Source organism: Aquarana catesbeiana, linkage group LG03 (assembly GCF_042186555.1).
Source record: "Aquarana catesbeiana isolate 2022-GZ linkage group LG03, ASM4218655v1, whole genome shotgun sequence".
NCBI lineage: Eukaryota > Metazoa > Chordata > Amphibia > Anura > Ranidae > Aquarana > Aquarana catesbeiana.
Genome location: NC_133326.1, coordinates 663545227 through 663568737, shown reverse-complemented (window position 1 = coordinate 663568737; position 23511 = coordinate 663545227). Strand labels below are relative to the sequence as shown.

Below are 23511 nucleotides of genomic sequence, written 5' to 3'. Positions count from 1 at the left end.
TGAAAGTTCTAAATGATCAAATCAGGAGAGCAGCTGTTTTTTTTTTTTTTATTCAATCGGGTAGTTGTACAATCTACAAATCTACAATCTACAAATGAAAGAACTATATGATTCCGAAGGCCCGCTTACAAGCAAATGCAAAACATTGCATTTTGCCAATCTGCCTGCCTTTGAAATATATTCAATCATCACTTTTGATTAAAGAATAAACATTGTTTAGTAATTATTTTTTTCTGTCATTGTTTTAGAAGGCCAACAGGCCATGGACCAAGGCCAACAGGTCATAGGAACTTATTGTAGTACCTATTTTGTTGGGCTCTGGTGCACAACCTGCTGTCCATTCCAATTTCTCTCTGTGTATTTTTTCTCAAAACGTTTAAATGGATCTTGTTGATAGATATATCAAATTTGGTGACAGTAAATATTAAGGTGGGCTGTAGGAAGGAAACACAAGAGTATTGATTTGTACAGGGACTGTAATGGCAGTGCTGTCTAGCAGTAACATATTCCCAGTCCCTGACTATCTCCTGTAGCATGCCCACAGTCTTTGACGTAGCATGTCCACTGTCTTTGGCAGTTATCTGTAGTATTACATACAACATATCTCTCAACTTTTTGAGGTGGGAATAAGGGATACCTATTAGCAAAAGTATGTAGGCATAGGACACACTCCTTGTCACTCCCCTTAAAGGAGAATTGTACAAAAATTTAGAAATTGGATGAAAGGTTTAGCACTGGGAAACTTTTTTGATAGATAGATAGTGCATTTTATATACAACTATATGGATCAGACCAAAATAAGGGACAAATGAGTAGGAAAGAGGGACAGAGGGACTTTGTTCCAAATCAGGGACAGTCCCTCGAAATCAGGGACAGTTGGGAGCTATGCATACAGTGAACATGCATGTGAGTGTTCTTTGGTTCTTTGGTGAGGCCACACTTGAGATGCCTCTTTTTGAGTAAGTTGACCACTACTGCCATAGGACCTCACAGTTCACACAAAACAATCACGTCCGTCCTTCCTCTAGTGGAGTTTACAGTCTAATGTTCCTACAACAGGCATAAAGAAATACAAAAACCCTCAGGGAGCAATCCAGCGAACCAAAGAGAATGTTGTTAGAAGAATCTAGCATTCCAAGTAAAATCATGGATAAAGAAACAAAAAAACATAGAAACTCTACAATATGCACCCACAGAGAACTGAGATCAGAAAAGGAAGATGATCTAACCAGATAAAAAGCAAGTGGGTGGGTTAATCTCTAGAACAGTTGCATATCCATCCTGAACTTTTATATTCTCTTCTGCAGGTAATGATGATGATGACTACATTCAAGACATTGATATTGTGTCCAGAAGTGAATTTCCCGAAAGCTGGTTTTGGAAGATAGAGATTATGAATGAAACACCGGATAAGGATGGGTACTGTCTAGACTTTCTTCTTCCTGATCTAAATAGATCTGCTAAACATTATCAGGGCAAAATAATTGATTGATATGAATTAAGGGACAACTCCAAACATTTTTTTTTTCATTTTGAATAGGTAAGGACCTCAATTCTTATGTTTTCACCAGGTCAAGTGAGAGCGAATGTGTTCAGTGGGGATACCAATTGAATTTAAACCCCTGCTTGTTGTGTAGTTTGTGATGGCACTGCATCAAGTTTATTTGGAGTTTGTACAAATTTGGTAGTGAATTGGTGTGCTAAATAATTAAAGTTTTCGTGTAGTTTCAGTTTGCTCCTAAAAAAGGATAATATGAACTTGGTTTAGTATACCGTAATTGATATTCTCCAAAACACGCTCTCCTACTTCTACCCCACTAGACAACCTCCAATGAAACATAACTTTTATTTATCCTCTTTAAAACTTGTAATTTTCTTTGTAATCTGATTTTTTTTTCACCTAATCACCTAAAATGCCAATAGTCAATAAATCATTATCTCACTCCGTCTAAATTTTGAGGAAGCCAAAATAGAATAAATACGTTCAAATTAAATCTTTTTATTTTTAGAAAAGATGAAAACAAACCCCCTACCAAGGGCAAAATAAAGATGATAAAACATTATGAAATAGGGTTAAAAATGTTACTATTACTATTATTATTATACTTTTCCTCTGTTGGAATGCAGATATATGAATGCAGGAATTAATCTTTGTTTCCTTCAATTTCTTCCTTCAGAATTTCATCCAAGGTGCTCAATGTGTTATTGAAAGATTCCATCACCACCTGGGAGGTCTTTGCTGTTAGTCTTTCTGAAAATAAAGGTAATATAACTAGCCAAATGTTTTAAATGTAATCCTGAAGACAAAATATTATGGTATAGAGTGCTTAAAGTCCAACACTTGTGTTTATTTATATCTATGCATACAGTAAATGCTGCAGCCATTGGTATGTAAGGTTTTCCACTGCATATGGGTTCTGAAATATGTAAATTTCAACAGCAAAGCTCTGGCCCACACGCTTCCTCCTCCTGTGTATTGGTCAGTGTGTCACCAATCACATTTAAAGACCATTAGTGAGGAACAGGAAGTATGGGGGGTGGGGCTGAGATGGGCAGCTAGACCCCAAATTTCTGAGTTCTTCACAGCATTTACATAACTGGGCACCATAGACCTCAGATGTTCTTGATGACAGGTGAGTGTTCTTAGGTGACTTCAATTGCATTGTATGTCTAGCCAAAACCTTTTCTTAGCTTTGGATATGGAGAGGGTTCCATTAGATAGATCTTGGACTGTCAGAGAGATTTATCCTTACCTCCCATCCTGCTGACATTTTCATAGATAGGTAATGAGGGTAAATCCCAACAGCTACGTAGACAGATTTACAAACGTACAGTAAGGAGCAGCTAGAATATTTCTCAGATTTTTATTTCTGTCGTTGCCCCTGTTGCATATTTTCTCACACATCTTCTCTGATTTAGCCAATATTAGCAGGGCATACATTAAGCTGAAATCTCTCCAACAGAGACTCGAAGAACAATAAAAACAAGACAGGAGTTCTAATACTGCCCCACTGTTTGCAAAAAGATATGTTTTAGACCAGGTGGCAGGTTACTAAGGTTAAATTAACTACAGGTGTACCCTAAAGTGCCCCTGTTCTCATACTATGGGCATTAAAGCGGAGTTCCACCCAAAAGTGGAACTTCCGCTTTAAGCACTCCTCGCCCCATTAAATGCCACATTTGCCATGTAATTTTTTTTTGGGGGGGAGTGGGTACCTAGTTTTGACGGGTACTTCCTGTCCCACTTCCTGCTTCCTTTGCCTCGCTGCCTAGGCGACGCTTCCTCTCCCCCTCCCTCTCTCCAATCTTCTGGGACATGTAAGAGGTCCCAGAAGATTGCCTGGCCACTAAGAGAGCACAGCGCGACTCATGCATGTGCAGTGCATGCCCAGCTGTGAAGCCGCAAGCTGTCACAGCCGGGTGCCCACACTTGTGATGTCAGCTGTCCCAGTGCTGGACCGTGGGACAGGTCAGTGTCTGTTTATTAAAAGTCAGCAGCTACACTTTTTGTAGCTGCTGTCTTTTAATAAACTTACAAATGACTGGAACACGACTTTAAACTATTTATATATTCTTAACAAGCAGTAAACTAGCTTTAGTAAATACCTCACTCACCTCTCTAGCTGCTCATACTTTGAAGTAATTCATTCTTACAGATCACATCAAAGACTCAGAAAACCAGGTTTCAGTCAGTTCCTAACAGCTTAAAGCACCTGCTGTTTATTACATTACAGGGCTGGCAGAATGTCAAGTTTCTGCTGCAGTAGAAAATAAGGGGGACTAGCTGAGAATTCAATGCTTCTGTTGTGACATTTGAAAATTAATTTGTTCGTAATGCCTATAGTTCCAGAGGTTAGGAATGGCTTATTTTTAAACTCTTGTACAGTATGTGAAACTGTAACTGTAACTGAGAAAAATGGAAAGTCATAGCTAGTTGTAGTTGCCTGTATCTCATGATGACTCTTTGGCTTCAATACTTTGAGGTTCTGATCTGAACAAAGATCTGATGTCACTGTGACTTTCTCATTTCAATGCTTGTTCCAGGTCAGTGACTCAGAAGTACAATGGAATCCTCCATTTTTTTTTTTTTTACATATTAAATCACGATTGAATCATGCATATATCAATTATCTTGATTCAACTACATAAATTACACAAAAGATAATACAGAAATTAGTAGGTGTAAGTTCTGCAGGTGGAACATTTATTGTTTGAGTTTAAAGGGTCACTGGAAACTGTATTCCGCTAATGGTATGTGGCTAAAAAATATCAAACCCAAGAACAAAAATTTGATATATTGCAGATTAAAAATGCACATATGGTGCAGCGCAACTAAATATTAAAAAGTTCAGGGAAGAAAAATAGACTTCCAAACTCAGAAGTCCATCCACTATGGAGATTCTCGATAAGTAGTGAAAGAATGGGAAAGATATTATTTTGGTATTTAAGAATATCTTTGTGACGTCTACTTTATGTTGTATCCTGTCACAAGATTGTATATTTTATATATTTTAATAAAAAAAGTTTGTAAACAAAAGAGTGGGAAAGTTATGTCAACCACCTTAGGTGAGGAATTCACTACCAATAGTAGTCACACAGGCTGCTCACCTTAGGATATTGACCCTTGAATGAACAGGATGGTCATATGTGCTTTTCCCAGCAAAGGTTAAAACATCTGAGGCATCCAGCTTGAATGTTTCCAGTGTGGCAAGTTCCCCGAGGTAATATATAAAACAAAGGCAGACTAATAGTGCTCTCTGTCTAAAATCTTTAGCTTTATTAAATAAAGTAAAAAACTCCCATTTCATCAGCTTGCAGAAAGGCCCATGAGGTGTACATATCCACTGCTCGATGCAGGATAGCAGCGGTTGACATCACAGGAAAGCCTCCACCTCCCATACGCATTATGTCCAATAGGACTTCATCAGTGGGGCCCCATAGTGGATGGACTTCTGAGTTTGGGAGTCTATTTTTCTTTCCTGGACTTTTTTATAGTTAGTTGTGCTGCACCATATGTGTATTTATTGTCTGTGGAGGTGATGTGAAATATTCCTCTGGTGTTCAGCTGGGGACTTTTATTTTTATTTTTACTTTACTTGTTTGATTTATATAATGTATACTGCACTGATTGTTTTTATGTGAATAATATTGCAGTATATGACTAAGATTTACGAAGAGCAAATAGACTTTGCAAGTGCAGTTGCGCCATTGCTTAGTAAATGAGATGAAGCTTCACTTTGCAAAGAGTACCCAATCACATGCAAGGAAAAAAAAACTTGCACATGATTGGATGATGGAAGTTAGCAGAACTTCCTCCCATTTTCAAAGTTCTGGAGCAACTGCACTTGCAAAGTGCAAAGTCTATTTGTCTTTAGTAAATCAACCCCCATGAGTTCTTAGGTGTGGTAGCTACATTTGTTTTCCTTTTTCATCCTAAGAACATTTTCTGCAAGTACAGAAAAATATTTGTGTAGTTAGTCCATTATATTGCATATGGGTCATATTCACTAAGAATTCTTATACAAGTGTAGTGTACCAACATTCCCAGTATTAACTGTATACAGTCATATTATGGAACTAGAGACTTTTAATTTACATTTTTCAGTCAGAAATCAAGTAAATAATGTATATGTTTTTTTCATATTACAAACCTAAAAAAAATCCACAAAAACATTTTTTTAATTTTTGGATACATTACTTCATAATATTTTATTTCCCAATTGTTCTTTATTAGTTTGATATTCAATAGCAATAAAGTTGACAAATAACTGGTTGGTAGTACAAAATGGTAACATCTTTTCTCGTAGAGTATATCATAACAACATTAGCAAATAAAAGAGCATACAATGAGAGTTAAAGCGTTACTAAACCTTAGTTATCTAACCCCTTGTATCAGCAGGGTACGCCAACAAGCACAAATGTGATTGTATATCTTTTTAAAAATAAAGGCAGGGTGTGTAATAGCCAAAGCAATGTCATATGACATGTGACAGACTGTGGGTTTATCTCCACCACCAACCTGGTTTATGCCGGGGGAATGAGAACCTTGATTGTGTGATCTAGTAAATAAGCCATGTACATTAATATGGGGAGCATGCACACTGTGGTGCCAATGGTCTGCAGGTTCTATGAGTGCTTCAGTGCTTCTACCACCTCATATACTGTATATTTATGATGCTTACCAGAAGGAAAGACCTCAAAGTGATGGAGGTAAACTAGTGCTCTTATCTCCACATACTGTATCATAGTGTAGGAAATTCCAGTCTTCACCTCCAGCTCGGGAACTTGATTACATAAACCCAATTAGGCAGAAAATAATAGAGAAAAAAGCTCCATAGTGTAATATGTTAAAACACAATTTTTTAATGCAAGGAAAGGTGCTCACAAACAATGTTGCAACAAACAAGCATGTAATGGCCATGCCTATCCAACAAGCTGGCGGGCATGATGATGTCACTGCTAAGCTCCGCCCTACGTGTTTTTGTCACCGCCTCCACTCCTATTGCCCCTTGACAACATCCATGGTGATGAAACACATAAGGCTTTTTTGTTATTTTGACTTAATATCCAAAATTAGTCTAAATATTTGATTCCGGTACATCCTTAGGGACTTACAGTACCAAAGTATGTGGATTAAGGAGCCAATAGAGCCATGATAATCAGTTTAAAACATCTTCAAAGCCTCTACTCAAACTTGAATCCCTTCAGAATATTTTTTACTGCATCTTCTTATTCAGAAAAGTATCATTCCAATTTCTAATTAATCCTTATTAAATTAAACTTATATTACTGTTGCGTTGTGTTACAGTACTGGTGTGTTTTTTATTTTTAATTCAGGTCTTTGTATTGCTAAACCATACGAGATCCAGGTAATGAAAGACTTCTTCATTGACCTGAAGCTGCCTTATTCTGTGGTGAGGAATGAACAGGTGGAGATCCGTGCCATTCTCTTCAATTATGCAAATGCCAGAATCAAGGTAAGGGCCAGCTTTTCACATTTTATCATCTATTTTGCATTTACATCAATGCATAAGGTTGGGCATCCATCTAGTTCAAACTCTCACAAACAAGGATGTGTGAATTGACAAGCCGTGACTGTTTGCATGTGATTGTACATTGAGGAGTTATATGTGGTTGGGGCAGATGAGCAGTCCTTGATGCAGACAGTTTGCATTTAAGGGCGCTTATCTTTCCTTAACCACAAGTAACTCTCTGACATTGATTTGAACAGACCTGCAGGCTGCGGTTGATCACATTTACCTTTGCTACCCACCACATAAATACGCTCATTCTTGGCAGTGTATGGCCCTATATGGCCATGTGAATGGAACCTCACAGGACACGTAGGGAAGTGTGTTAAGTGTAGCGCTTACCCCCAGAGAGGCCACTGGAAATAAGCCAGGTCTTACTTATCTATCCAGAGGCTCCCTGCCAGGTACCAGTCTCAGAGCACACTGACAAAGTTCAGGCTTAATCTTGGGGTGTCTTTTTGAAGATTTATAACAGTACTTGAACACAGGTGGGTAGAGGGATGAGAGTGCAGGATACTTTAAAACACAAGCAGGTACAGAAGTCCTTTAATAGCAGCCTTAATGGCTGTCCCCCACCTCCTTCCTGGAGGTAAGGGGACAGTCATCTAATCTGAGATGCTGTAAGAGTAGCCACAGTCCTTGTAGCAACCTCTGACATCTAACCTTCAAAGCACAGGCACATGTGGAACTCAAGGCAGGGTCCTACTCATAATGTCCAGAGGCAGCTCTCAATCAGCTCCCCTGTGACACTCTTCAGCGAAAGGTGTCCTTCTTCCAGCCGAGCTTTCACAAGCAGTGTCTTCCAGTAAGTTTCTTTAAGTCCAAGTTCCTCCCCAGCCAAATACATGCTGAGGCCTAATAGCAACATCTCTTGAGAAACACAGGCTGCCTCCCAGGGGCAGAGGCCCCAGAAGAGAGATAGTCTGAATAATTCCTCTCAAACATTTATGTTCTCCCCAGCCACACTTTTTAGGTCTCCCCCCCAGGGATTGACTGATGTCAGATAAATATTCATAACCCAGTAGCCAACCCTCCTACTCTATTTCTGGAAGCTTTTTCAACCACTGGGCTTCGAGATATACCTGGCCAGATATGGAAAATACATTGCTGCTCAGCTAAGTAAAGCAAAGCCAAAAATTTAATTTAGCCAGCCAAAGACAGGGAAATTACATCAGCTTTTGCCAAACATCTTCCTGACAACTGGTAGGGAAGGGTGAACTGAGCCTTATGGTTTGTATCACACATTTTTCTTGTGCATTTGTCTGCACCTAAATATTGCATGCAGGATTTGATCAGGGCAATGACAACAGCCTGGACAAAAAAAACTCTTTACATCTAACATTCATAGAAACCCAATTAGAACTATGTATACCATTTTATGTGAACAATAATCATCCAATGCATTTCTGCTTGATGTTGTTTAGTAAGGCATTTGACCTGAACTACTCTTACCATAAAGTATACATTTCCACCAGTAGAACATGTACCAGGGGTATGTCTGACAGGGAAAATTAATTTACTAGAGCAGTTTAACCTCTACCAAATACATAATATTGGAAAACTAAGCTCCAGGCAAACAGCCAAATAAATGTATGTGGACTGGTTGGAAGTTGTACAACTTGGTACAGTTGTCAGTGGTGCCTCCTGAACCCAGCCTTCCAGTTGGATGACGAAGTCCGCTGTCTCCTCCTGTAAAGCTGGATTCACACCTTTGCATTTTTAGTGCTTTTTGCATTTTGCAGATTTGCACTACAGTCCATTTAACATTGTTTCTTATGGAACACGTTCTGTAGTGCAAATCTGCAAAATGCAAAAAGCACAAAAAATGCATAGGTGTGAATCCAGCCTAACAATGAAAGTGGTGTCATCATCTGACAGTGCTACGAGGCAGAGCTGAGAACTGCATGGACAGAAATAAAAAACAAGATTGTGTATATGTATTTCATTAAAGTATTAAGGTGATCACAGCTTTAACATCTAGATTGCAATGCTGATTTGTTTCAGGTGAAAGTGGAATTTACTCACAACCCAGAATTCTGCAGTCTGTCTACATCTGAAGCAAAATACCGCAGAGACATTTTTATTGAACCCCATTCGTCCTATGCTGTTCCTTTTATCATTGTACCACTCTCTCTGGGTCTGCATGACGTAGAAGTGAAAGCTGCAGTCTTTCAACAATTTTTTTCTGATGGTATCAAGAAAAAGCTAAAGGTTGTGGTAAGTATGGGTTTAGATGATTTAAGTTCCTTGAAAATTCAGGAGAGGATTTCTAAGTAGTTCCATCCATCCATAGGTCAAATCTGGTCATGTATAGAAACATTCACTATACTATCTTGAACAGGTATGAGCAGAGTGATTCAGCCGAAGTAGTTTTTTCCTCCAAAATTATGAATTTTACTTTCACTGTAGTTTTGTAATGTGGACTGCTTGGGTGCAATTTGCTTGAAAATAGAAATTCTATGACCATCTCCATGATATCTACACCATTCCCTTCTGCAGATGCTTACTTACCGTCTCCTGCTGTGCCACCTTCCACTTTTTTTACATCCTATCCTAAAATCCAGTGTGTCTGTACACAAATGTCCATGCAATAGCAATGTCCAATTACAGAATTTGTTTTATGCATAAAAATATGGCACAACAAGCAAGTAACATGGGAACTTGAAGAGGAGATTACCATTTTTGAATGTCTGGCACTTGCATAGATGAGCCCAAGGTCTCTGCCTTGCCTTTGAGACCTGGCAGAGCCTTGCAGCACATCTGTGTATGTACCGAGTTTTGCGTGCATGCTCAGACAAAACAGAGGTATTTGTCCTCCCTAACTGCACCAGCTTCTCACATATGTAAAAGGAAAATATGTATGTGAAGGTCCAGAAGACTGGCCAGAGGCTTTCTGCACATCTGCGCATGTAGGCACAATGTCATTCTCGCCTAGGCGAGAAAGGAGGAAGCACAACAAAATAAGAGAGCAATTACAAAAATATATATCCAATGGTAGGATGGTGGGAAAGGGCAAGGCTGGAGCCATGTGCACAGACATTGTTTTTTGGGTGAAGGTCCGCTTTAACATAGAAAATGCAACTCAATAGAAATTCCATCCATTTTATCCAAAACTCCACACTCACATTGCAAAAGGTGGCAAATTCTCATGCTTTAATGTTTTGATTTGACCTTGGTGATTAGGAACTCAACTAATTTGTTGCTGCTAAAATTTCTTTCAGCCAGAAGGAGTTCGTCTTACAAAAAATATCAAGACAGTGACTCTGGAACCACAAGTGAAAGGGCAAGGTAAGTCCTTTCTAAGGTCACAGATTGTCTATGTTCCTTTTAGTGCTAGAAACCTTATCATTAAATGAAGTCTGCGAATGAGATGCATTTTTTATACAATGATATATGTTCAATTATGTTCAAAAAAAGGAAAATGTGCAGAGAATGTTCTATGTAAATATAACAGCTAAGCTCCGAGTACAAAAAAGAGTAGACATAAAAAATATAGTATAGCCATTTATGAAGCAGTGAAAAAATTTCACTGCTTCATTCTCCGACATTCTCAGAGGAGATTATTTTCCTCTGGATGCCAGTTTATGAAGCTTTGTAGATCGCTTCTCCTTTGGAGGAGTGAAGCGCTTTACAAATGCTTCAAACAGTGGAGAACTGCCCCTGATACTGGAATCTCATGAGACTTTATGAGATTACAGTACCAGAAATTCACAGAAACACAGAGATGTCAGTTTATTTGTCACTGCTCAGTACACAGTCAGACGGCGTGGTTAACACTAATAAAATAAAAGAGTCCCTCTACATTATATATATATATATATATATATATATATATATATATATACATACACACACATTATATATATACAGTGGGGACGGAAAGTATTCAGACCCCCTTAAATTTTTCAGTCTTTGTTATATTGCAGCCATTTGCTAAAATCATTTAAGTTCATTTTTTCCTCATTAATGTACACACAGCACCCCATATTGACAGAAAAACACAGAATTGTTGACATTTTTGCAGATTTATTAAAAAAGAAAAACTGAAATATCACATGGTCCTAAATATTCAGACCCTTTGCTGTGACACTCATATATTTAACTCAGGTGCTGTCCATTTCTTCTGATTAGGGATGAGCCGAACACCCCCCGGTTCGGTTCGCACCAGAACCGGTGAATGGACTGAAAATTTGCACGAACGTTAGACCCCATTGACGTCTATGGGACTCGAACGTTCTAAATCATAAGTGCTAATTTTAAAGGCTAATTTGCATGGTATTGTCATAAAAAGGGTTTGGGGACCCGGGTCCTGCCCCAGGGGACATATATCAATGCAAACAAAAAGTTTTTTCGGGAGCAGTGATTTTAATGATGCTTAAAGTAAAAAAAAAAAAAAAGTTAAATATTCCTTTAACCACTTCAATACCAGGCACTTAGACACCTTCCTGCCCAGACCAATTTTCAGCTTTCAGCGCTGTCGCAATTTGAATGACAATTGCACGGTCATGCTACACTGTACCCAAACAAATTTTTTATCATTTTGTTCCCACAAATAGAGCTTTCTTTTGGTGGTATTTGATCACCTCTGTGGTTTTTATTTTTTGCGCAACAAATAAAAAAAGACCGAAAATTTTGAAAAAAAAACAAGTTTTTCTTTGTTTCTGTTAAACCTTTTTGTAAATAAGTACGTTTTCTTCTTCAATGATGGGCACTGATATGGCTGCACTGACGGGCACTGATACGGAAGCACTGATGGGCACTGATGAGGTGGCACCGATGAGGTGGCACTGATGAGGTGGCACTGATGGGCACTGATGATGGGCACTGATAGGCGGCACTGATGGGCACTGATAGGTGGCACTGATGGGCACTGATAGGTGGCACTGGTATGCGGCACTGATGGGCACTCATAGGTGGCACGGATGGGCACTTATAGGCGGCACTGATGGGCACTCATAGGTGGCATTGATGGGCACTCGTAGGTGGCATTGATGGTTACTTATGGGTGGCACTGATAGTTGGCACAGATGGGCACAGATGGGCACTGATAGATGGGCACTGATGGGCACTAACAGGTGGCATGAATGGACACTGATGGGTGGCACTGATGGCATTGCTTGTTTGCAGTGATGCCCCTAAGGGTGGCATTGCTGGGCATCACTGCAACATAATTGTGCCAATCAGTGCCCATTAGTGGGCACTGATTGGCACAGATTTGGCACACTGGGCACATGTGGATGGCCATGGGGTACATACCTGGCCGTCCACATGTTGCCCCTTCCCTGGTGGTCCTAGTGGCGATCCCTGGTGGTCCAGTGTGGTGATCTGCGGGGGGGCTGCGCTGATAAACAATCAGCGCAGACCCCCCCTGCCAGGAGAGTCGCCGATCGGCTCTCCTCTACTCGCGTCTGTCAGACACGAGTGAGGAAGAGCCGATCAACGGCTCTTCCTATTGACAGCGTGATCAGCCGTGATTGGACACGGCTGATCACGTGGTAAAGAGCCTCCGCCGGAGGCTTTTTACCAAGATCAGTGTAGCGGTGTGTCATTCTGACACACCGCTCCACCAATCGCCGCGATGCGCGCCCCCGGGGGCGCGCTGCGGCATGTTATCCTGCTGGACGTCATATGACGTCCAGTCAGGATAACACAACCACTTGCCGGACATCAATCCGCTATAGGGCGAGCGGGAAGTGGTTAAATATCGTACCTAGGGGGTGACTATAGTATGAAAAAAGAAAAGAGAAAAGAAGAAAAGAGAAAAGAAAAAAGAAGAAAGAAGAAAGAAGAAAAGAGGGCGCACTGACCTTGTGCATTACCACTAATAGCGTTTATTAAAAAAGTAAAACAGCAAATGGATACTCACAAACAAGCGTGTACGTTAAGCATGGACAATAGCTGCATATACGCAGTAGGAATCAGGACCGGACATCAGATGGATGAGGCAATGGCTGACGCGTTTCGGGGGAGAACGCCTTTCTTCAGAGCCTAAGCGGGTGGTGACTGCTCGCAAGTGAGAGCTCCTCTATTTATGTGTGTATGTGCGTATGACCATGTGTCAGCCAGCACCAACCCACAAAAAGCCACTCCCACCTACCCAAAAGACCCAGCCCTCCAAGATGTAAACACCCACCCTGATGTCACTAGATCGCCACAGTAGAAACACCGGCGACATTCCCCACACATCCATAACAAAGATGTGCCAATCGATCATTGACAACCCATTGGTAGAAAATAGCAATCCACACCACATTGCACCACAATGGACCACTCAGGCTAGCAAGCAGAGGCGGCCCAACAAAGACAACGTTAGGGCCACATCCCATGCAGTAGCTCAATTGCATACTGTGCAAGATATGGCCAGTGATCCATCCTCAAGACCCAGTAACCCGGAGGATTTTTGGTGGGAAAGGTGTCCAAGTCAGATCTTGCCCCTAGGTATTCCTGCACCATGTAAAACAGACACTGGCGATGGTTGCTGGAACCGATCATACCTTGGGGCTGCGGACTAAAAAATTGTCTGAACGCTTCGGTCAGACGGCCACCTTCTCCACCGCTCCTTCGTTGACTGACCGAAGCCTCAGCAACACATTGTCCAGGAGCAGGAGTTTGTAACCTCCCAGTCTCTAGGAACGCATTGCACAGACCTTTCTGCAAGGTCTCCCGAAGATGTTTCATCCTCTGCTCCCTCTGCGATGGCAAGGTAAGGTTCGCAACCTTACCCTTGTAACGTGGATCAAGGAGGGTTGCCAGCCAGTATTGATCCCTCTCCTTGATACCACGAATACGAGGATCCTTCCGCAGGCTTTGCAGGATCAGGGAGGCCATGCAGCGTAGGTTTGCTGAGGCATTCGTTCCAGAGTCCTCTGGGTCACTAGGGACAACATGATCCACAGCCACCTCTTCCCAGCCGCGTACAAGTCCATGGGTTTCTTGGGACTGTAAATGATCCCTTAAAGACTGCTGCTGATGCTGAGTGCCAAGCTCCACCTCCATGCTGACACAATCCTCCTCCTCTTCCTGTGTAATCGGCGGGCACGCAGAAATACTGCCTGGAAAAAGGGGGCCTTGAGAGCTAAGGAAGTCCTCCTCTTCCTGTCTGTGTTCTGCCTCAAGTGCCCTCTCCAATATACCACACAGCGTGTGCGCCAACAGGTGGACAAGGGGGACAGTGTCACTGATGCATGCACTGTCACTGCTCACCATCCTCGTGGCCTCCTCAAATGGTGACAGGACAGTACATGCATCCCTGATCATGGCCCACTGGCGTGGGGAAAAAAAAACAAGCTCCCCTGACCCTGTCCTGGTGCCATAGCGGCACAGGTACTCATTGATGGCCCTCTGCTGCATGTGCAGCCGCTGCAGCATGGCCAACGTTGAGTTCCACCTGATGGGCATGTCACAGATTAGGCGGTTCTTGGGCAGGTTAAATTCCTTTTGGAGGTCTGCCAGCCGAGCACTGGCATTATATGACCGGCGGAAATGCACACAGACTTTCCTGGCCTGCCTCAGGACATCCTGTAAGCCTGGGTACCTGCCAAAGAACCGCTGCACCACCAAGTTAAGGACGTGAGCCAAACAGGGCACATGGGTCATTTGTCCCTGTCGGGGGGTGGAGAGGTTGGTGCCATTGTCACAAACCACCATTCCTGCCTTAAGTTGGCATGGTGTCAACCACCTCTGAACCTGCCCCTGCAGAGCTGACAGAACCTCTGCCCTAGTTTGGCTCCTGTCCCCCAAGCACACCAGCTCAAGCACCGCATGGCATCTTTTGGCCTGCGTACTTGCGTAGCCCCTTGAATGCCTACGGAGCACCGCTGATTCTGAGGACAAAGCACAGGAAGAGACCATGGATGAAGAAGAAGAGAAGGGGGTGGAGGAGAGAGGTGTGCCAGAATCACCAGTAGTGGCATTTTGGAGGCGTGGTGGTGGAACAACCTCCAACACTACTGCACCTTGTCCTGCATCCTTCCCAGCTGCCAGCAGAGTCACCCAATGCGCCGTGAAACTTAGGTAACGTCCCTGTCCATGCCTGCTGGACCACGAGTCAGCGGTAATATGCACCTTACCGCTGACTGCCCTGTCCAGCGAGGCCAAGACATTACCTTTCACATGTCAGTAGAGAGCTGTAATCGCCTTCTGTGAGAAAAAGTGGCATTTGGGAACCTGCCACTAGGGGTGAGCGGAACCCCCCCCCCCGGTTCGGTTCGCACCAGAACCTGCGAACGGACCGAAAATTTGCGCGAACGTTAGAACCCCATTGACGTCTATGGGACTTGAACGTTCGAAATCAAAAGTGCTCATTTTAAAGGCTAATTTGCATGGTATTGTCCTAAAAAGGGTTTGGGGACCCGGGTCCTGCCCCAGGGGACATGTATCAATGCGAAAAAAAACTTTTAAAAACGGCCGTTTTTTCGGGAGCAGTGATTTTAATGATGCTTAAAGTAAAAAAAAAAAAAAGTGAAATATTCCTTTAAATATCGTACCTGGGGTGTGTCTATAGTATGCCTGTAAAGTGGCGCGTGTTTCCCGTGTTTAGAACAGTCCCTGCACAAAATGTCATTTTTAAAGGAAAAAATCTCATTTAAAACTGCTTGCGGGTTTAATGTAATGTCGGGTCCTGGCAATATGGATGAAAATCAGTGAGACAAACGGCATGGGTACCCCCCAGTCCATTACCAGGCCCTTTGGGTCTTGTATGGATATTAAGGGGAACCCCGCACCCAAATTAAAATAAGGAAAGGTGCCACCAGGCCCTATATACTCTGAACAGCAGTATACAGGCGGTGCAAACAAGACAGGGACTGTAGGTTTGTTGTTAAGTAGAATCTGTTTGTAATTTTGAACGGGTACATTTTTAGCGTGTTTAGCTCCAGCCAAAAAATCTATTTTAAGCTTTTTGGAATACATAGGGAAGGGTTATCACCCCTGTGACATTTGTTTTGCTGTCTGTCCTCCTCTTCAGAAGATTTCACCTCACTTTTTGTCCCAATGACAAATGTTTTTTGAAAATTTTTATTTTTTTTTGTGGAACAAGGATTGGAAAGCATCAGTGGAAAGGAGAAATGTTTTTCCCATATTAACTCTTACAGGAGAGAATTTCCCTTCCTAGGGGTAGATTTCCTCTAACTTCATGTTGTCTCCTTCCGTTTGCAAGTAGGAGTCGTTTGTAAGTTAGATGTTTGAAAGTAGGGGCCTGCCCTATATACTTAGCAGAAATTCGGGCCTTAGGTGTTGTTGTGGCCACAACACTGTAAGCCCTCACAGGGCCCTGCTGTGAAATATTAGATCAAGAATTGTAATTACATGCCCCTGTTAAACAAGGGCAGAAAAATTGGGCCTTTGGTGGTGGTGGTGGTGGTGCTGGTGCCACAACACTGTAAGTCCTCACTCGCTCTTGGTGGGTGCAGAATTGGGCCCTGCTGTGAAATATTAGATCAAGAATTGTAATTACATGCCCCTGTTGAACAAGGGCAGAAAAATTGGGCCTTTGGTGGTGGTGGTGGTGCTGGTCCCACAACACTGTAAGTCCTCACTCGCTCTTGGTGGGTGCAGAAATGAGCCCTGCTGTGAAATATTAGATCAAGAATTGTAATTAGATGCCTCTGTTGAACAAGGGCAGAAAAATTGGGCCTTTGGTGGTGGTGCTGGTGCCACAACACTGTAAGTCCTCACTCGCTCTTGGTGGGTGTAGAAATGGGCCCTGTTGTGAAATATTAGATCAAGAATTGTAATTACATGCCCCTGTTGAACAGGGGCTGAAAAATTAGGCCTTAGGCACTGGTGCTGGTGCCACAACACTGCAACTCCTCACAGACACTCTAGTTGGAACGCAGGAACGAGCCCTGCTGCAAAGTATTGCATCAAAAATTGTAATTACATGCCCCTGTTAAACAGGGGCTGAAAAATTGGCCCTTAGGCACTGGTGCTGGTGCCACAACACTGCAACCCCTCACAGATACTCTAGTTAAAACACAGAAATGAGCCCTGCTGCAAAGTATTGCATCAAAAATTGTAATTACACGCCCCTGTTAAACAAGGGCTGAAAAATTGGGCCTTAGGCACTGGTGCTGGTGCCACAACACTGCAACCTCTCACAGATACTCTAGTTGTAACGCAGAAACGAGCCCTGCTGCAAAGTATTGCATCAAAAATTGTAATTACATGCCCCTGTTAAACAGGAGCTGAAAAATTGGGCCTTAGGCACTGGTGGTGGCACCCAGAACCAAAAATGTTCTTACAAGCTATCAGCGAGATCATTGAGGAGGAAGAGGATAATTACTCAGGGATAGTCACTCAGCATCAGCATAGGCAGTCTTTGAAGGGATCTGAGATTTCAAAAAAAAATATTCGGTTACATCAGCATCAGGTGCTTGGTAGCTGGTGGTGATCCAAGACTGATTCATTTTTATGAAGGTCAGTCGATCGACCGAGTCGGTGGACAGACGCACCCTGTGATTGGTTACAAAGCCCCCAGCAGCACTGAATGTGCGTTCCGAAAGAACGCTGGATGCAGGACAGGCCAGTAGCTCAATTGCATACTGTGCAAGCTCTGGCCAGTGATCCATCCTCAAGACCCAGTAACCCAAAGGATTTTTGGTGGGAAAGGTGTCCAAGTCAGATCTTGCCCCTAGGTATTCCTGCACCATGTAAAACAGACGCTGGCGATGGTTGCTGGAACCGATCATACCTTGGGGCTGCGGACCAAAAAATTGTCTGAATGCATCGGTCAGATGGCCACCTTCTCCACCGCTCCTTCTTTGACTGACCGAAGCCTCAGCAACACGTTGTCCAGAAACAGGAGTTTGTAACCTCCCAGCCTCTGGGAACGCGTTGCACAGACCTTTCTGCAAGGCTTCCGCAATCTTACCCTTGTAACGTGGATCAAGGAGGGTTGCCAGCCAGTATTGGTCCTTCTTCTTGATACCACGAATACGAGGATCCTTAGGCTCCATTCACACAGCGCGTTTTTTGATGCATTTTGCAGAAATGCATGGGAATTTTTTAACATGGGTTCCTATGGAACATATTCACATCAATGCCTTTTTGTATCTCTGCATTTTTGGAAAGGGTCAGGGACTTTTTTCATGCAAAATGCAGCGTTTTGCATGTAATAGAATTCAATGGACAAGCATCAAAAACGCAAGTGCACCGTTTTTGCAGCGTTTTTACAGTGTTTTTGATGCGTTTCTGATGCATTTTTTGTTTTTGGTTTTTTTTTAGACTGTAAAAAAAACTGTAAAAAAAAAAAAAAAAGCAAAATGCAAAACGCGGCAAAAATGCGGCAAAAACGCTGCAAAAAACGCTACAAAAACGCTGCTCAAAAACGTGGCAAGCATGAAAAAAAAAACTCCAAAAACGCTCAAAAGCAACATGCATAGGTGTGAATCGAGCCTTACGCAGGCTTTGCAGGATCAGGGAGGCCATGCAGCATAGGTTTGCTGAGGCATTCGGTCCGGAGTCCTCTGGGTCACTAAGGACGACATGGTCCGCAGCCACCTCCTCCCAGCCACGTACAAGTCCATGTGTTTCTTGGGACTGATCCCTTAAAGACTGCTGCTGATCCTGAGTGCCAGGCTCCACCTCCATACTGACACAATCTTCCTCCTCCTCCTCCTCCTCCTCCTCCTCCTCTTCCTGCACGCAGGAACACTGTCTGGATAAAGGGGGCCTTGAGAGCTAAGGAAGTCCTCCTCTTCCTGCCTCTGTTCTGCCTCAAGTGCCCTGTCCATTATTCCACGCAGCGTGTGCTCCAACAGGTGGACAAGGGGGACAGTATCACTGATGCATGCACTGTCACTGCTCACCATCCTTGTGGCCTCCTCAAATGGTGACAGGACAGTGCATGCATCCCTAATCATGGCCCACTGGCATGGGGAAAAAAAAAACAAGCTCCCCTGAACCTGTCCTGGTGCCATAGTCTCACAGGTACTCATTGATGGCCCTCTGCTGCGTGTGCAGCCGCTGCAGCATGGCCAACGTTGAGTTCCACATGGTGGGCATGTCACAGATTAGGCGGTTCTTGGGCAGGTTAAACTCCTTTTGGAGGTCCACCAGCCGAGCACTGGCATTATATGACCGGCGGAAATGCACACAGACTTTCCTGGCCTGCCTCAGGACATCCTGTAAGCCCGGGTACCTGCCCAAGAACCGCTGCACCACCAAGTTAAGGACGTGAGCCAAACAGGGCACATGGGTCATTTGTCCCTGTCGGAGGGCAGAGAGGAGGTTGGTGCCATTGTCGCAAACCACCATTCCTGCCTTAAGTTGGCGTGGCGTCAACCACCTCTGAACCTGCCCCTGCAAAGATGACAGAACCTCTGCCCCAGTGTGGCTCCTGTCCCCCAAGCACACCAGCTCAAGCACCGCATGGCATCTTTTGGCCTGCGTACTTGCGTAGCCCCTTGAACGGCTACGGAGCACTGCTGATTCAGAGGACAAAGCACAGGAAGAGGCCATGGAGGAAGAAGAAGAGGAGGGGGTGGAGGAGAGAGGTGTGTCACAATCATTAGCATTTTGGAGGCATGGTGGCGGAACAACCTCCAACACTACTGCACCTTGTCCTGCATCCTTCCCAGCTGCCAGCAGAGTGACCCAATGCGCCGTGAAACTTAGGTAACGTCCCCGTCCATGCCTGCTGGACCATGAGTCAGCGGTAATATGCACCTTACCGCTGACCGCCCTGTCCAGCAAGGCATGGACAGAGCCTTCCACATGCCGGTAGAGAGCCGGAATCGCCCTCTGTGAAAAAAAGTGGCGTTTGGGTACCTGCCACTGAGGAACCGCACATTCCACAAACTCACGGAAGGGGGCAGAGTCTACCAACTGAAAAGGCAGCAGTTGAAGTGCTAGCAATTTTGCCAAGCTAGCATTCAACTGCTGGGCATGTGGATGGCTGGGAGCAAACTTCTTTCGGCGGTGCAGCAGCTGGGGCAGGGAAATTTGCCTGGTACAATCTGACGTCGGTGTACCAAAAGCAGATTGCCCACAAGTACTTGGCTGTGACACACCTAATTCTACACCTTCATTCCTCTCAGTGCAGGTCTCAGAGAGGACTGAAAGTATAGTGGGGTTGGAGATCTCAGCTGATGAGGAGCAAGGAATGGTCCTCTTTGTTCTTTGGTGTGGGTCTTTTAGATATGCTTGCCAACGAACTGCATGGCAGGTCAACATATGTCTGGTCAAGCATGTGGTACCCAAGTGGGAGATGTTTTGGCCACGCGAGATACGCTTGAGACATATGTTGCAAATAGCAGCGGTGCGATCTGATGCACTTGTCTCAAAAAAGGCCCACACCAAAGAACTTTTTGAATAACGCGCAGAGACTGCAGCGCCTTGCACATGTGGAGCTTTGGGGTGTGATGCAGTCAATGTGCTGCCCTTAGGCTGGCCCCTGGAGGGCATCCTGCCTCGTTGGTGATGTGCCGCCTCCTCCTCCTCCTCCCCTCTCCTATCAGGCACCCACGTTGAGTCAGTGACCTCATCATCCCCTCCCTCCTCATCACTGGAGCAAACCTGGCAGTATGCTGCAGCAGAGGGAACATGACTGCCAGATTGCTGTCCTTCTTGGGCACCCCCCTCTGTCCGTGCTCATGTTACTGCCTTCATAGAGCTCCAGGAGAGCCTTCCAAACGCTGGGCATCCTCCTGGAGCATATACCCAACACTGTGGTCAAACAGTTCGAGGGACTCCCCAGGAGGACATGGTGGGGCTGGGGAAGGAGTCACTCATGACATTGAAAAAAAGGCCAAGCGTGTCCCACGGCCATGTGCTTATGAGGATGCACCGTCTCCACGACCAGCACTATCAATGTTTCATATTCCCATCGCACACGTTCCTGGTATAAGCTCTTAAAGGTCGGGTGCTGCAGCAACAACCAGCTGGATACTGGTTCAAGTCACAATTAGGGATGAGCTTCGTGTTCGAGTCGAACCCATGTTCGACTCGAACATCGGCTGTTCGATCGTTCGCCGAATTGCGAACGATATGGGCCATTCGCGCTAAATTCGTGTGGCGCGTCACGGCCCATAATTCACTGCGGCATCGCAGTGCATTGCTGGCTGATGATTGGCCAAGCATGCACTATGACCCGCATGCTTGGCCAATCACAGCGCCGTCAGTAGAGAGAGCTGTAATTGGCCAAAGCCAGGGTGGCTTTGGCCAATTGTGGCTCAGGGGATTTAGTACACACCCCACACTATATAAGGCCGCCTGCACGGCGGCCCTGTGTAGTGTGTGTTCCGGTGTGCTGAGAGATAGAGAGAGAGAGAGACAGTGTCATTTGATTTGAGTTAGATAGATTAGGCAGAACAGTCAGTCAGTTAGCTGCACTTACAGTGTATTGTGTATATATATGCATCCCAGGTGTTGCATATATATATATACACTGTATTCAGTTTAGCTAGATCCGTTCCTGTTATCTTCTATCTAGACTATTTACATTTAGTGCAGTGCGTCCTGCTCACAGTGTTCAGCTAGATCCGTTCCTGCTATTTACATTTAGTGCAGTGCGTCCTGCTCACAGTGTTCAGCTAGATCCGTTCCTCTTATCTTCTAGACTATTTACATTTAGTGCAGTGCGTCCTGCTCACAGTGTTCAGCTAGATCCGTTCCTGCAATTTACATTTAGTGCAGTGCGTCCTGCTCACAGTGTTCAGCTAGATCCGTTCCTGCTATTTACATTTAGTGCAGTGCGTCCTGCTCACAGTGTTCAGCTAGATCTGTTCCTGCTATTTACATTTAGTGCAGTGCGTCCTGCTCACAGTGTTCAGCTAGATCCGTTCCTGTTATTTACATTTAGTGCAGTGCGTCCTGCTCACAGTGTTCAGCTAGATCCGTTCCTGTTATCTTCTAGACTATTTACATTTAGTGCAGTGCGTCCTGCTCACAGTGTTCAGCTAGATCCGTTCCTGCTATTTACATTTAGTGCAGTGCGTCCTGCTCACAGTGTTCAGCTAGATCCGTTCCTGCTATTTACATTTAGTGCAGTGCGTCCTGCTCACAGTGTTCAGCTAGATCCGTTCCTGCTATTTACATTTAGTGCAGTGCGTCCTGCTCACAGTGTTCAGCTAGATCCGTTCCTGTTATCTTCTAGACTATTTACATTTAGTGCAGTGTGTCCTGCTCACAGTGTTCAGCTAGATCCGTTCCTGTTATTTACATTTAGTGCAGTGCGTCCTGCTCACAGTGTTCAGCTAGATCCGTTCCTGCTATTTACATTTAGTGCAGTGCGTCCTGCTCACAGTGTTCAGCTAGAGCCGTTCCTGCTATTTACATTTAGTGCAGTGCGTCCTGCTCACAGTGTTCAGCTAGATCCGTTCCTGTTATCTTCTAGACTATTTACATTTAGTGCAGTGCGTCCTGCTCACAGTGTTCAGCTAGATCCGTTCCTGTTATCTTCTAGACTATTTACATTTAGTGCAGTGTGTCCTGCTCACAGTGTTCAGCTAGATCCGTTCCTGTTATCTTCTAGACTATTTACATTTAGTGCAGTGCGTCCTGCTCACAGTGTTCAGCTAGATCCGTTCCTGTTATCTTCTAGACTATTTACATTTAGTGCAGTGCGTCCTGCTCATAGTGTTCAGCTAGATCCGTTCCTGTTATCTTCCTACTGACAGGCAGGCTTGTCTGGTTACAGTATATAAAGCTACCTGAAGAAAATTACAGCTGTTCTATTTGATCCTATTAGTACCACGGTCAGGCAGCTAGACTATTTACATTTAGTACAGTGCGTCCTGCTCACAGTGTTCAGCTAGATCCATTCCTGTTATCTTCCTACTGACAGGCAGGCTTGTCTGGTTACAGTATATAAAGCTACCTGAAGAAAATTACAGGTGTTCTATTTGATCCTATTAGTACCACGGTCAGGCAGCTAGACTATTTACATTTAGTACAGTGCGTCCTGCTCACAGTGTACAGCTAGATCCGTTCCTGTTATCTTCCTACTGACAGGCAGGCTTGTCTGGTTACAGTATATAAAGCTACCTGAAGAAAATTACAGGTGTTCTATTTGATCCTATTAGTACCACGGTCAGGCAGCTAGACTATTTACATTTAGTACAGTGCGTCCTGCTCACAGTGTTCAGCTAGATCCGTTCCTGTTATCTTCCTACTGACAGGCAGGCTTGTCTGGTTACAGTATATAAAGCTACCTGAAGAAAATTACAGGTGTTCTATCCCAGCTTAGTGCAGCTACAGGCCATTAGTATGTCTGGAAGGCCAAGAAAGAGAGGCAGACAGTCACAAGCCAATAAGAGAGGGCAAGAAGGCTCTGTGTCTAGTGCTGGTCGTGGAGACGGTGCATCCTCATCAGCACGTGGCCATGGGACACGCTTGGCCTTTTTTTCGGCAGCTGGCCGTGTTGAGCCGCAACATGCGGAAGACTTGGTCGAGTGGATGACCAAGCCGTCCTCATCCTCCTCATCCTCTCTCACCCGTGCCCAGGGTGCTTTGTCTGGCAAAGCAGCGGCCTCTTCCCTCA

The 23511-nt window shown here is 44.1% G+C and overlaps 1 protein-coding gene across 4 annotated transcripts in view; it reads left to right on the top strand.

Annotated features, from left to right (window-relative positions):
• Positions 1-23511, top strand: part of LOC141133431 (venom factor-like) — a 681995-nt gene that overhangs the window by 210058 nt on the left and 448426 nt on the right. For all 4 annotated transcript variants that reach the window (XM_073622818.1, XM_073622817.1, XM_073622816.1 and 1 more), the window contains 5 exons: positions 1308-1419; positions 2178-2263; positions 6838-6977; positions 9036-9248; positions 10253-10319. In XM_073622818.1, the coding sequence (XP_073478919.1) occupies positions 1308-1419; positions 2178-2263; positions 6838-6977; positions 9036-9248; positions 10253-10319 (618 nt within the window). The remainder of the gene's footprint in view (positions 1-1307; positions 1420-2177; positions 2264-6837; positions 6978-9035; positions 9249-10252; positions 10320-23511) is intronic.